Source organism: Embiotoca jacksoni, unplaced genomic scaffold (genome assembly GCF_022577435.1).
Source record: "Embiotoca jacksoni isolate LCO1_2020_lvr unplaced genomic scaffold, fEmbJac1.0.p SCAF_16, whole genome shotgun sequence".
In the NCBI taxonomy this organism is placed as follows: domain Eukaryota; kingdom Metazoa; phylum Chordata; class Actinopteri; family Embiotocidae; genus Embiotoca; species Embiotoca jacksoni.
Window position 1 is genome coordinate 9,207,995 of NW_027185296.1, and position 14,673 is coordinate 9,222,667.

At 43.8% G+C, this 14,673-nt stretch overlaps 1 protein-coding gene across 4 annotated transcripts in view; it reads left to right on the top strand.

Moving 5' to 3' along the window:
- Positions 1 to 14,673, top strand: part of shroom2a (shroom family member 2a) — a 33,624-nt gene that overhangs the window by 15,003 nt on the left and 3,948 nt on the right. Inside the window, exons 1-7 of one of the 4 annotated variants that reach the window (XM_069150773.1) lie at positions 3,520 to 3,971; positions 5,925 to 6,026; positions 6,384 to 6,401; positions 7,032 to 7,154; positions 7,474 to 9,931; positions 10,366 to 10,451; positions 13,955 to 14,560. In XM_069150773.1, coding sequence (XP_069006874.1) covers positions 3,793 to 3,971; positions 5,925 to 6,026; positions 6,384 to 6,401; positions 7,032 to 7,154; positions 7,474 to 9,931; positions 10,366 to 10,451; positions 13,955 to 14,560 — 3,572 coding nt within the window. In that variant the 5' untranslated portion in view covers positions 3,520 to 3,792. Of the gene's footprint in view, positions 1 to 3,519; positions 3,972 to 5,924; positions 6,027 to 6,383; positions 6,402 to 7,031; positions 7,155 to 7,473; positions 9,932 to 10,365; positions 10,452 to 13,954; positions 14,561 to 14,673 lie in introns of those variants that run through there. The other 3 variants (XM_069150770.1, XM_069150771.1, XM_069150772.1) reach the window with 3 other exon arrangements.

A 14,673-nucleotide genomic window follows, 5' to 3' on the forward strand; every position in this document is an offset into this window, starting at 1 on the left:
GCTTTTGCGGTCTGTGGCCTTTCAGGATTTTATTCTCCACGAGGACCCCTGCCGTTTGGATTCCTCTCCTCTCCCATTAAGGCATTTGCTGTGCATGCAACTAACTGTGGAGTGAACCATTACACTGTACAAACAAGAGGCTCGAAGTTTGTTGTGGTATTTGGTTTCCCCCTTCTGGCATTATTACAGAAGCACCACAGTCTCGAACACGCCTCATTACTTTGCACTGAAAAGAAGTCGCCTACTGTAGCAGGAGGCGACGTCTGTGTTTCTTCCTTACAGCTGTTGCAGCGTCAAAAAGAGTTGTTTCCAACATGTATGTGGCTGTTTTAGATGAATGAAGACTGCACTGAGTTTCAGTGCACAATCCAATTATTCCTGGAAAAGCTTACAGGAATAAGTTACAGTGTAAGCGTTCAGCAGGGTTGCAGTGCAGCTTTGTTTTACTAAATAAGCCTCTGAAGTATGTTGGGAATGCTGCACACTGAATTCTTGTCGTAAGCAGATTTCTTAAAATTGTTGCGGTCTCAAGTGAGGAATTAATAGTTTAGAGATTTCAATGATTCATAGTCTTGACTGCACCCCTCTGATCCTTTTTGGTTTGTTCCATTACCGAGGTGAGATAACAGCGAGTCACTGAATTCGATTTCACTTGTTTTACAGGAAGTTTTCTTTTAAGCAGTCTAATAAGAAAAAGTTGCTTGGAACTGTGTTTCCTGTAAAGTGACATGAAGAATTGTTTGTTCATTTACATACATACATGTACATTTTATGAGGTATGATCAGGGTTAATCAGTCCTTCCGGGACATCACGATCTTGTAATCGCAATAATAAACACAAATTCAAGCAATCGGCACAATATTTGCAAAAGCTCGAAATTTTGCAAAATTCTCGAAATCTTTCCGCAAGATATGTTGTCAACAGAAGCTCTCCTGAATGTATCACTGCATGAAGTAGCATTTCCAAACAAAACCTGCTTTATTAATAAAAATAACTCCACAGGGCTCTCCCCCTCCGCCCCCATGCTTATTATCAGAGATGATTACATACGAGTCTTTATCGGGTAGTTGTTCAAAGAAATTCCTGTAATTTTACTGCAAAAAACTCACTTAATACTCCACAAACGACATCACAATTTTTGAGACAAACTTCTGAAAAATCAAGCATTTTTGATCGCAACAATCACAACAACTCTGCAAACTCCTGGAAGAACTGGTTAATCCGTGTTGGACGTGCATTTTTTTTTTTTTTTTTGCACTTATTATAAAATAAACACTAATAATTTGCCTTCGTGGTCGGGCTTATTGTTTATGCCATGATCGCTCGTTTGGGTTGCAGTGATATCTTCACTATGCTTTGCGGTGTTTATCACTCATATTCAGCATCTTAAATTACAAATCTTGTCATCACATAGCACCTATTCGGAGTGTTTATGGGGAAAATCTCCCTCAGGGAACGACGTTCAGATCAAGTCACGGCTGACGTTACATCAAGATTTAATAGCTTCACACCTTTACAACAGATTTTCCCGTTTTGTACATGTTCTCTTGCACTATTATACGCTATAGTTTTATGGATTGTAGTCCACAGTATGTCAGTGTTTTTATTATTACTATGGTTAATCCACACAATATGTGTTGTTGTTGCTTCACTTATGTTCTGGTGTCTCGCTCTTCAGCTGCGGCCCAGTTGTATGCTTTCATAGGTTGTTGGTGAATTTATGCCTGCGCTCTTCATCATTGATTAGCCCAATAAAACCTGAAAAGTAATAAATGGACATCGTTTCGGACATGATGATGCAGGGAGGACTTCCAGTGATGCTGCCTCAGACAAAAGATTTCCAGGTGTCTGTGGGCGATGGGTCAGCGCAGGCAGCCGCTGACTTGACAGCTGGAATGCCACTCAGCCCAGGAATGTGCCGGTCATTACATGCTGCTCACGGTTCACCTCTCTCACCCCAAACATGACTGGTTTGATTGTAGGTTTGCTGAAGGAGGTCTTTGTGGGACCCGTTAGGGACCAAATGGAACCCAACAGCTCACCTGCAAAAGTGCAGGTAGGGTGCTTAAAACAACCTCAGCATTTTTCTGCCCAGTAACACTGCACATGATGCTGCGCTTTGTTTTGAGTCGTTATCATACTTTGATAGGTGAACTGACCTCGCTGATTATTAGCAGCTACCCCTAATTTTTAATTTCCATTTCTGAATTGTAGTCTGAGTTTGATGGTTGGGTTTAATAGCGACCAACAAAGACACTAGGCCAAGAAGCTAAAATGATAAAGAGTGACATTAATTTCTAAAAACTTGGGAGTTTGGTTGTTAATGAATATTTCAACTATCTACGATTACACCACAGGAGGTTGTCTGAGAAATGCAGCCCTCCATCTTTTCAAGTCAAGTATGAAATAAATAAGACCAGAAATGCTTTTTTTGTCCACATTCACAGCATGACAAATCATATTCAACTCGTTAATGTCGACCCCTTGTTGTTACATGTTTTTATTTGTTTAGATTAAAGATGTTTTTAGCATTCTATGATATTAGTTGCATTTGTTAAACTTGTGAGGAACATAATCCAATCGCTGGTTCTCACAATGAAAACCTTGTTTGGATTGTATGCCTGACTGCTTCCCTCACAATAGATGACTGTGAATTTTATTGCCTTCCTATCAGCTTTAGGTTGCAACAGTTCTTCACTAATCTTCTTGCCTCTCACCAGACCTCTTGCTGGTGTGCCAGAGCACGTTTTACAAAGAAAAGAAAAATACACTTGTTGGTCACTCAGTAGTGCAGGGATGTTTCCCCCCTCGGAAACAAATGCAAATATCAGTTTGGATTAAAGAGCTTTCTAAATTTTAAAGAGTTTTTTTTTTTTTTTTTTTTTTTTTTGTACTTTAACATGTTACCTAAAGTTAAGAGCCAGAAAATCAAAAGACACAATTGGCTATTTCTTTCAAACTGCACAGCAGCTGGAACTCTTGCATTGTTAATCATTTCCAATATGGAACCACATCATAACACATGTCAGTAGTTATACGATAGCTTTAAAGTCCAAAGGGGAGTATCAAGTCAGTTTTAACTGTGGAAGTTGGACAGCAGAATTCGGTGGCACCTGACACCACACTACGTTGACTACAAAGCCAATTAACGTAGTTTAAAAGGAAAATACGTTCCTCATATAGATTTATATGAAATATACCAAATAGAAAATGAGCATCAATGACTATGTATGACCAGTTTTTCTCCTTCAGACTCAAAAGTACAACACAATCTGAAATAAGTCAATAGTTTTTTATACCAAGTTGTATTTGCCTTGTGTTGCCGACATCCCTTTTTGGGCCCTTGCAATGCTCATTACCCAAGGCTTTCAGGAAACAGGGTGCCCTTGCACCCTAGAGATCAACCTGTTGCCATAGTAATGGTTGAAATGCATGTCTGCCTCACAACGGGGGAGATGGGAAGAGAAGAGTCCGGCATTTCATCCCATCATTAGCATATTAGCCCCTTGGAGCCAATGAAAGGTAGGGGAATACTCCAAGGGGACTGGCTGTGACAATAGCCCTCCTCCCTCTCCTTGCACTCCTCCACCCCCTCTTCAGGAAAAAAAAAAAAACCAGTAATCCTGAAGGAAATCTCCCCCTCTGCTCAAGCTAATTCTGTCAGGAGAACTTAGTTTTGGTAATGGCCATTTCAGTGTTGAATATTAGGTGTGAGGTGTCGGTTGGTGTGTGTTTGGAGGAAGGGTGCTCGGTGAGAGTTGTGTGATGATGCTCAGACCTCGGCGGTCTGCATGTCTCTTTATTTTGGCCTGTCTTTGAAGTGTCTATGGAATGCGGCGCCTGACCAGCACAGGGGTGCAACTCCTCTCACTTTGTTGTCCAAACTGAGCTCCAGTCTCGTATTGCTGGAGTATCTTTGGGATACCACATTTCTTCTTTGTCTCCTTTCTAAATTCCATCCAAATGTTTGGTGAGTTTGAATGAAATGTATTGTATGTATGAATAATTTTTCATAGTTTAAACTTTTGACTTTTGTGTTTGAACGCTGTCAAACCTGCAGATTTTTGCCTTTTGTGTGTCAGTGAATTATTGGGGCCTTCTTTGCTTGTTTATTTTTTTTTTAATCCTAATACTCTTGTTATTGTTGTGATTGCTTTTGTCTTATCATTCAGTATGAGGTCATCCTTCATTTGGGTTAAGCCATGATCAGCAGGATTTAGCATTTAAAAACCAAATTAATCTTTGAAGGAAAAGGATTGTAGGTAAAACGAAATAATCTGTGAATATTCTCCCAAAGTGTTGTTAATTAACTGACCATTAGTTTGTCCGCAGGTTTAATGAGTGCTCTGTTTGGTGTTGTATGTAATGTATGTGCGGGCTGTTTCTTTGTGAATGTGGACCAGTTGGTACTGGACAAATTTGAAGTGAAATCAGGCTCTAAACTGATCACTCAGAAAACAGACTCTCCCCCTGCCCCCATTCCAACTAACTGATTCACTTTCCTAGCATATCTGTGCTGGCCCAGCTGTAGCCCTGACGATAGGCCTAATAAAACCCGCTTCATTTGCATACCAATAGCCAGCGCCATGTGTGGCTAGCTCCAAGTGCCCCAGAAACACAGACTGCGAGGAGACAAGGAAGACTGAGCTCCATGTTGGCTTTTCTTTGTCCTCCAAATAGGCCTTAACTCTAATCCACAATTCATTTTGTCGAATTGTCCCACTTTTATCGAGCTTAACCAAATCTCTGTCTCAATCTGAAAATTCTCATCTGTAAAAGGAGTGTAAGGTGCAAATAGCTCTTAGTATTCAATTTACCACATTTTCAGAACTCCATCCGAAGGAAGCTGTTGTTTGGCCCTCTTGTCATCAGATCATTGAAGGCCTTTAGACAAGGTGACTGAAGGGGCAAGACCTACTGACCTCATGGCTTTGTAGGGCAAGTCTTGAGTCCAATGAGAATGAAAGCAAGCAAAGCTTTGTCTAAAATTCTTCACCAGTGGAGCACCAATGTTCCCTCTCAGTAAAAGTAGTAACCAAGTTCCAGCTGTAGTAAACTGATGAAACTTACATCAGGACACAACAGGATTAGAGGCTTGTTTTTTATACAAATATAATGTCTTCCTTTTAAAGCATGGACTGTGAGAAAATAACACTAACCCTCTTTATATAAACTTAATTTGTTGGGTGGGGCCCAATTCATCTCCTCTCCATACAACTCTGATCACTATCACTACGGGTGTAACTACGTAGTACTGCTACCAAAGTCCCTGCTTCCTGTCAAACTATGTCAGCTATGAACCTCATAGGGGACAGAGAGGCTGTCTGGGAGGCAGACGACAGCTTGGACTGAGGGGTGAGGTGGCTGATCTGATTGTGTAAGAGATTCTCGATTCTCTTAAGCCCCCCCTGGCCCATGCTGGGCTCCTCTTCCCTCAGGGACCATATGGCAGAGTCTGAGCGCAGCCAGCTCACCTCAGCGACGTCCTGTTCCGATAATGAGCCTAATGAGAGATGAGTGAAACTGAGTCTGTTTCGTTGTGGTGTTTGCGTTTTGTAATGTGTTCGTCTGTCCGTCAAACATTGTACGGCCTTTCTCACGTGTCCCAACTTCCATGAAACTGAAAAAATTGTGACATGAACAATCTGTATTTTGACCAGGAGAGGGCGCTACAACACCATATATGAGCAGACATTTACAGTACAGTGCTGTAGAGTTACTCTCCTGTCCCGTCAAGTAGAATACTTTGTCATAATTGAGTTTGATCACAAGAGATTTAGGGAACCTTTATCCTGCTGAGTTTTTGAGACCTCTGTGTGCACAAACCTCCAACTACCCAACAGTCTTAAGTGTCAGGTGCTGTTTGTCCTGTCTACTCTCGGTGAGCTCTTAGTGTTTGTGTGTTCCTCCTCCCGCTGCCTAGGAATATGAAAATGGTGGATTTTGTAGCTCAGAAAATGCCCTCAGAGAATGACGTGCATGTGGCGAGAAGCTTTCTTACGAAGATTTTGCGAAGTTCCATGAGGTACGGTTCTGTGGCTTCATCGTAATCAGTAGCACACATTCCCTTTTTTCTTCCTCTCCTTCCTTCCTGCTTTCCTGTCATATAAATCATTCGTCTAGTCTTGATATCACCTTCGGTCCTCTCACAGAAACTCTTCCTCTCTTGTGGTTCACCACCTGACCCATCGGCATGCCTTTTGTGTATCGTCTTGTGGTTCATATCATTAGATGAATGGTGGTCACCCCATTTGTACAGCATGCAATACATTGTCTTCCAGTAATGTGTGAACATATATTTTCTGTCTATGTTAAAATAAAAGTGTATTTGATTCAGGTTTATGTTTTTTAAATCTTGTTTACCTTCTGACATGCATCTCAGAAAGAGCCACTTTAAAGGGTATGTTTCATATGTTACTGTAAATGCATGATTAAGCAGAAACATAGATTAAAAACGGTTTCTATGTGTGAATGTTGGAGTCAATCTGAAATGTTGCAAAACATCCTAGATGCAGGAAAACAATTACTTTTTTTGAGTTAAAAAAAAAAAAAATTACAACACAACAATAACTGGTATAACACAGGAGCTCTATCACTGCAATCAGAAAATAAGCCTGAGCTCCAACCACTGTCCTCATAGAAAGTACATTTTTATAACTTAGCTTGTGTTTGCTTACAAATATATAGATCCTCCAACGTCCTACAACAGTGTGCTTTTCAACGTTTCAAAAGAATAAAAAAAGAAATCTAATCAGAAGTCTGACAGCCATGTGATTTAATAAAAAAAATATCTAATGTATCTAACCTGTACATATATTTTCATAAATAGATGCAACAATCTTCATAAACATTTAATATTACATTTAAACATAAAAAAAAAAAAAAATACATGGGTTTTGTAATTTGCTCAGTTGCATTAGTAGCTTTAGCTGTGACTTCCAGATGTACTCCTTCATATGTGGAAGCACATACTGTTTTCCATAAAGGTTCGGTCTCTAATCCAGTCTGTGTTTCTTTGCCCTCTCTGCAGGCGGAATGAACCCATAAGCAGGCCTCACTCCTGGCACTCCACCAAGTTCAATGAGAGCCAATCGGAGACTGCCAAAACACAGTCTCCGCCCACGGCAGTTTGGCACACAAGATATGATGCAAGGTAGCTCTGGGATCCTGAAGATTGTCTCTGGAGTTTTGAGTGTTAGACATGAAGCAGTTTTGAACAATATATGATAATATGGAGGCTTACCTCGCATTAACCATGCTATAGCCCTGCATAAACATGGATTTGTGTACAAAGGTGTATTAAATGTGTTTAATCTGCCTTTGCTCATTTCAAAAGCTTGCAGTTAATTAGATCTAAATGTGACTAAATTAACTGGCCATGTCGGCACAGAATGAGATCACATAATTCATTCATCTTTTGCAGAAGTTTTTTTTTGTATTTTCTCACTTTGTAATTTCCTCTAAACCTCCAGCTCATCTTCGACTGATCTCTCCACCGGCTGGGAGCAGACAAACCTGCGCAGGGTGTCCGACCAGTTCAGCTCTCACGGCAGCATGGACAGTCTAGAACATGTCTCGCATCCATACCCGGCCGGTCAGCTGTCGCCTGCCAAGTCAAACAACAGCATGGAGCACCTCGGAGGAGGGAAACGAGACTCGGCCTACAGCTCTTTCTCCACCAGCTCAGGAACACCCGACTACACCCTCTCAAAAAGCAATGCTGCCTCGACGGAGAACATGCTCTATAAAGTCGGTCAGTGGGATGCTGGAGGAAAGCACATCAGTGGTAGAAACGCCCAGAGTCTGGCCACTGAGGGCCTCAAACAGGACGACAAGCTGATGTATTTTCAGATGCCAGGAGTCGGCTCAGGCGGCGACGGTCCACAGACCGAGGACTCGGCTGGTTCTCGTCATTCCACTTCAAGTAGAATCAGCTTTGGACCAGTGTGGAACGTCCCTGAAAAGAAGAAGACTGCTTCCCCCTCTCCTCCACCTCCTCCACCTCCACCTGCACGCAGCGATAGTTTTGCTGCAACTAAGGTACATGAAAGGGGGCACGTTATTGCTCACCCGGAAGGACCTGACTCACACATACCCGGCAAAGGTTCCTCTGAAAATCGCCGCCACAACATTTCCCCGAAGAATGACAGTGACAGTCTTTACACTTTGTCTGATAAATCCAGTTACAACCAGTTCAACTCAAACAAGCAGTATTCCCTGTCCAGCAGTGATGTTCGGCAAGGCCAACCCCCCCACGTTAGCCAGTCCTACCATCAAAGACAGCACAGTGACAAAGGCACTTTCTATCCTCAACCCTGGGCTTCATCCGTACCAAAGCCACAGACTGCTGGTGGTTACTATAGTAGCATGCAGGAACTGCCCACTAACGGTTCTACACAACACTTTGGCCAGAACCAGAGGAGGAACCTCAGCACCTCCCTGTCCTCCACAGCCACTGATCAGAACACTGAGAGCAGCGGACCGAGCCGATACTACTGTGTCACTACCTGCCAGCCCACCCAGCCCAACGCCCCGTCTCTGTCAGGAATACCGGAGGACAGGAGGAGCGTCTCGTGTCTGGCACAGACTGGAAATGATCGGGGCTCTCTCAGCCCGCAGACAGTCACCAAAGTCAAGTACCATCTGCCCCAACAACAGCAACACTCCTCATACGGTAAAGACAGTAATGGATACGGCAAGCACCAAGTTACCACCGTACTAGAAACCTCTGTACTTAAAACCAACCCTGATGATAGGGGAGGCCAGAGAGGACACAACTCACAAAACACAGAGGCTCAGTGCACGAGTTACCCTCCGAGCAGACAGTCCGAACAACGGAGGTCTCTGCCACTGCAGCACAGAGAGCCGCCCCAAGACATCAGACATCACAGCCAAGTGAGCAACAAGATCTGCCCCCAGGCAACCCCGATGCTTCACTCACTGTCCATGGATGCCGCCGACCAAGTCGAGAAAACAAGAGGCACAAACTCCGAGGAGTCCCTCGAAGGCAAGCAGGTGAAGCGCAGCGAACGTTTTGCCACCACGCTGAGAAACGAAATCCAGATGAGAAGAGCGAGGCTGCAGAAAAGTATGAGTGCAGCTACCCTCCCTGGTGCTGAGTGTGAGACTGAAGAAAGTCAGGATGTCCGGAAGTCCACTGAAAGTACCCCCCCAACCTCGGCAGATGGCTCCTTCTCTAATACCTACAAGGATAATCTGAAGGAAGCACAAGCGAGGGTGCTCAAGGCTACCTCTTTCAGGAGGAGAGACCTAGAGCCTGTTTTACTGGAGCAGTCTGCAGCCGAGGCCTTGCCTAACTACCCATCCTCAGCGCACGCTCGTAAAGATATCAACCCTCTGCCGACCGTCACGGAGTCAGTAATGAGTAATTCAGGACTTTCCAGCGCTCAGGTAACTCGCATCGGAGGCCGGAAGCGCTTTCCTGCAGAAAAGAAGGTGAGGTCTTTCTCCGAACCGGACAAAATCCATGAAGTCGGGGTGAAAGAAGATCTAACTCTCAGTGAAAAGTCAAGCTCCTCACTGAACCAACAGAAACTCTTCAAGGAAAGTGGGAAGCCAGGTTTCCCCAATCACATGCCCCTTCAAACCAAGAACCCGGGCCGAGATCTTGCCTCCGCCAGCGCAGCGGAGGACACGGTGAAAGGAATGACGGGCAGAGATCAAGCTGAGGAGGCCCGCGGAGTTCCTTACTCTGCACACAAGCAGTCCGTCCAGGACCAGCAAAGACTGGGCACCTTCGCTGAGTATGAGGCCCGGTGGAATATACAGAAGAAAGCGCCGGAAAAAAGAGCCTCCGGACGGTACCGGTCAGCTGATAACATACTAGATCCGGAATCAGAGGAGAGAACTAAAAGCACCTGTTTGCACGAGAGATCCCGATCTTCTCCTTCAGCGGACATCTACGGCCAGGTGAGGCACCAAGTCAGAAAGTTGGTGATCCCATAATAACTTAATCATTTTATTGGAAAATATATATATATATATATATATATATAAAAAAAAAGAGAGATCCCTGGTTTTAGTCTCTGAAATGTTCCAACTGTTTCCAGCCGTCGAGGTGGTTTGACATCTCATTTAGACCAACATACTGACGAAGTGAAAGCAACAAAGGAAAAGCCAAGTCAAATATTAATCGACACACCCTGAGCTTAAGGAAGAGAGAGGGGCATCAACCCTCTCAAGCTCTTTTTTTAGTAGTGAGAAACCAGGAAGCTCCAACATGAGCTGGTTAGAATAATTCAAAGACAAGAACGTGTCTCTCGGGGAGCTGGAAGACTTTTTTCTGTGAATTGTTGGGATATTTTTGCATAAGTGCAACTGTGTTTGCTCAACTTTATTTACAGAAGATTCCAGTTCCTGCAAGAAAGTCTGAACTTGAATATTCCCAGACGGAGAGTAAACCTGCTGAACCGCTCAGCACTGACACACGGTGAGTAAATCTCATTTGCTGGAACCTGCTGGAACACCAATGTCTGTGGGGTTTCTTTCATCCATCATACAGTACAGTATTCAAAAATAGCCGTGTTTTTGCATTTGCTTGTTTCATACTTTGTCGCTTCTTAAGTGATATCAGTGGAAGTCTACAAGTATTATCCGTCATCAGCGGGTAAGTTGAATGCTAATACTACAATGAGCATTTCTCTTTTTGATCTTTTTGTTCATGGTTTTGCTCTTGCACCAGCGTCCTCCTCATTTTATCAGCATGTTATAGCGTGATATCGTGGTGTTTTTATGCTCCGGGGGTTTATCAGTGACAGAGGGCGGTGCGCTTGTAGAGGAACACTGAAGTCTTTATGATCTAAGGCATAACAGTGGCACTGCCTTGGAGCAGCTGTGACAACATAAGCCGTCTCTTTGGCTGCGCTTTGTGTCCTGGAGGCCTGGTGGTGTAGGCGAGGCATCTGTAACGGGGACCCAAGTTCACGGGGGCCAGCCTGAAGGCTTGACATTATCATCAGTGAGATCTGCTGCTCTGCATAGTTGGATTTGATCCATGCTGGTGGTTCTGTGGAATGCAATAGTGTTTAGTGTACCACTTTGGTCCAGACTGAAATATCTCAACTATTACCCAATTATACATTCGTGGTGTCGAGCAGAAGAAGAATCCGAATGACTTTTCGTCTCGCGCCACCAGTGAGATCCACATTTGTGCTTTTGAGTAAAATCTCCTGGTGATGACTGGATATGCAATGAAATTTGGTTCAGACATTCATGTTCCTCCGAGTATGAATTGTGATCACTATTTCTGAATTCTGACATTCCCATCAGCCTCAGTGGTGTTTCGTGCCACGTAGCTTATGTTAGCATGCTAACACACTAAAATAAGATAGTAAACATCAGCATGTTAGCATGCTACTGTTAGCATTTAGTTCAAACTGCTGTCACAAAGCTGCTAGCGTGGCTCTAAACTCTTGTTTTGTGTTTGCGTCTGAAAAAGAAAATAATTATGGAAGATTCAAATTCAATTCTTTAAAATAATTTGCTGTTTGCTACGGAGCATCCAGTCAGACAGTAAGTGGGTCTAACCAGCTACGTGCAGGTTAACTTAATCCTGATTTGTGAGACAGTTCATTTTTTTTTAGTCACAAGAGAAAAGCATGGAAATATTAACTCCAGCTTTGTTTGAAAGTGTGTGTGTGTGTGTGTGTGTGTGTGTGTGTGTGTGTGTGTGTGTGTGTGTGTGTGTGTGTGTGTGTGTGTGTGTGTGTGTGTGTGTAACCCTCCCAACGGTGTGACACTGTCTGTGTGTATAAAGTGGTTTGGTCACAGTAGATTAAAGCTGGCTGGTCGGTCGGTGACTGTTTTTGTGGACACGGTATGTTTACAGGTAACAGTCGATGATTTCACGTGATCCTTTGATGATCCTCTATGAACTCTTGTCATATAGAAACATCATTTTATAATGTTGAGTCCGAAGTCATCTGTCCTCTTTTCTTTCGTGCTGCCCTTTATTTTGAAATGTAGTGCTCTTGTTATTTAGTGTTTTTTCCACCGTTGAGCTACATCCAGTCTTGGACCAGTCAGGCTTACTTTTCCTGAAATTAAAGGGGCATTCCACCAATTTTACACTTGAAGCATAGCGAAAGAAGTAGGTATTTAACAAGCAGGGAGGGTCTAGTTAAAGATACGAAATAGTTGCATTTCAGGAAATGTAGGATCCAGTGTTTTTGGAGCTTCACCCATACCAGAGAATAAAAGTCTGGTGAATCAGTTTTGATGATTTCTATTGTATTGTCTTTCTTCTGAGTCACTTAACTTTATGGAAAACTGAATTTTTGGAGTCTAACTTTTTTGTTTTGAGAAAAGCAAGATTTAAAAATGCCAACTTTTTAATAACCGCATGATAACCGGAAGTTTTAAGACATTTCTCTGATTACTTAAAATCCTTCTTAAGCAATCAATAGTGACATGGTCAATATGACTTCATGGCTCCTAACCAGTTCTTCAGGAGTGTTTTTGTTCTGTCTAAACTCTCACAGGTGAAACTCGGTGAGGGGTGTAGAGTATCTGATCTTGAGCAATCTCATTGTTTGAGCAGTCTGACACTCACGTTTGCATTACAACAACAGTGTGAAGGACGTTATTGTCATTGAAAAGTCTGAGATGAGCTGAGTGAGCCAATGCCCCACCCAGATAGTGTTATTGATACAGGTGGAAAGAGACATCAACAGGTGGCTTCTGTCATAGGGAGCCAGCACACAGACAGGACAGGACGCTCGCTTTTAGCTCTGCGCCGTAGAGATGACAGGATTAAAGCGTCGCACAGGGTGAGTCCGTTCATATGTTAGTATTTAAATATTCTATAATCCTAAATTTGCTAAATATTTCTGTGGCTGCTCATCAGTTTTAACATTTGTAAAAACGGAAAACATCCCCAAAAAAAGTTACGTTCTCTTGTTTAACAAAGAATATTGTGTACACAGTAAGAGGTTCAGAGTAAACAGTGATGTTTGGACACCTGTGATGGGCAGCGAGGCTCAAGAACTGCTTTATCATGTTGACATGGACAGTTTTATTACAGCCCGGTCGCACTGAATGATTTAATTTGACATAATAATGTGTCACCAGTTGAATACCTACATCATGATAATATCCTGTAACTCATATCCCTCCTACTGGATACTGCAGTAATATGTGTGGCATCATGTTTCATGCTTCAGGAAGGTAACTTTCTCACACTACGCTGAGCTGAAGCTGAGGCTCCAGGAAGGTGTGAGCTCCGCCAGCAGTTGTTCACCGGCCAACTTGTCACAGCTTGTAAGAGTCCCAGCTGGGAGGTAGCGTCTGTCGGTCCACAAGTCACCATATTTTATCTTGTGACTGCAGAATCAATACAATTATGCCTTTAATCAAAGTTGCGTGATTTATTTGTTAATCTTCTCAGAGTTCTCCTAATTGAACATGTATGAGAGCTGTGATCTGTTTGCATGAAAACACAGTTTTAGACTGTTTTGAATGCTTTTACTTCATAGTGTGGGTGGCTCAGTTATTGACAGCTTTGCTTTATGCTCTACGGGTTCAAATCTATTTATAATTTAGACCATGATCAGGCCTCTAATGAGTCTTGAGACTTCCACACTTTGACCTTTTTTTTTTCTTCTCTTTGCCTAACTTTACCTCCAAAGAGTTAAACTGTAAATATGAGGCAGGAAAAAGTGATCCGGTCTTCTTCTCTGCACTGCAGGATTATTTATTCCTATGCAGACTTTGTGGGGAACTGAAATATTCTTCTTCAGGCTGCCAGCTGAACAGTTACCAGGACGGAGGCTTGCAGAGGAGAGGGAGACGTGCGTCTTGTCATACTGGCATAATCATAGTGGCTGCTGGAGAGACGAACGAGGCCTCTGCCTCAGTGTGTGATTTGATAGATCTGCAGATGATAGTCCGTGCTGCCTGGCTGTGTAATTAAAAGCTTTCTGTTGTATTCCCCAGGTTCTCTGACAGCGGTCCAGGTGACTGTAAAGTGAGAGAAAAACCAGTTGAGTTTGAACATTACTCAGCTCCACCGCCTCCGCCCACGACAGGAGCCAAACCCGACTGCAGACACAGAGCTGCCCCGGCCACCGTGAACCACAGACCCACATCTATTTCTCACAGCCTCCCGGAGCCCGCCCCCCCCCGGCCCGACGACCACAGCCGCGTGGAGCTGCCGTCCGGACCGAGGAGAAAGCCCTCCGCGCCGGAGAAGCCTCCCCCGCCCAGATGCCCAGAGGTCGACTCCCACGAATCCTTCACCGGTTCCCAGAGTGAAGTCCTCACCCACTGCCCTCCTCACACTGATCCCAGCTCCGCCTTTGACCCCACCCACTCTGCAAAGGGAGACTCTGAGCAGGGCAAAGGACTTGTGGACAAAGGACAAGGGGCAGTGCATCATCTATCAACATCCAATCCTCAGCCGGCCTCCTCTCCCCCGGCTTCCTCCTACAGACCTTCAGGGCTGGCCAGCATGGAGGGGCAGCGCTCACCATCTCCACAGTTTTCTCCACAGAGACTCAGCGACAAGCCTCCCGTCTCTCTCCAGGATGAAGAATCAAGCAGGTAACGTTTTTACGTCTAATCAGTGAAGCGATTTATTCAGAAGTGTCATGAGGACCGAGCTCCCTGTAGCTGCTGCTCATCGTGTCTTTATGCTGCATGTACAAAGGAGCTCA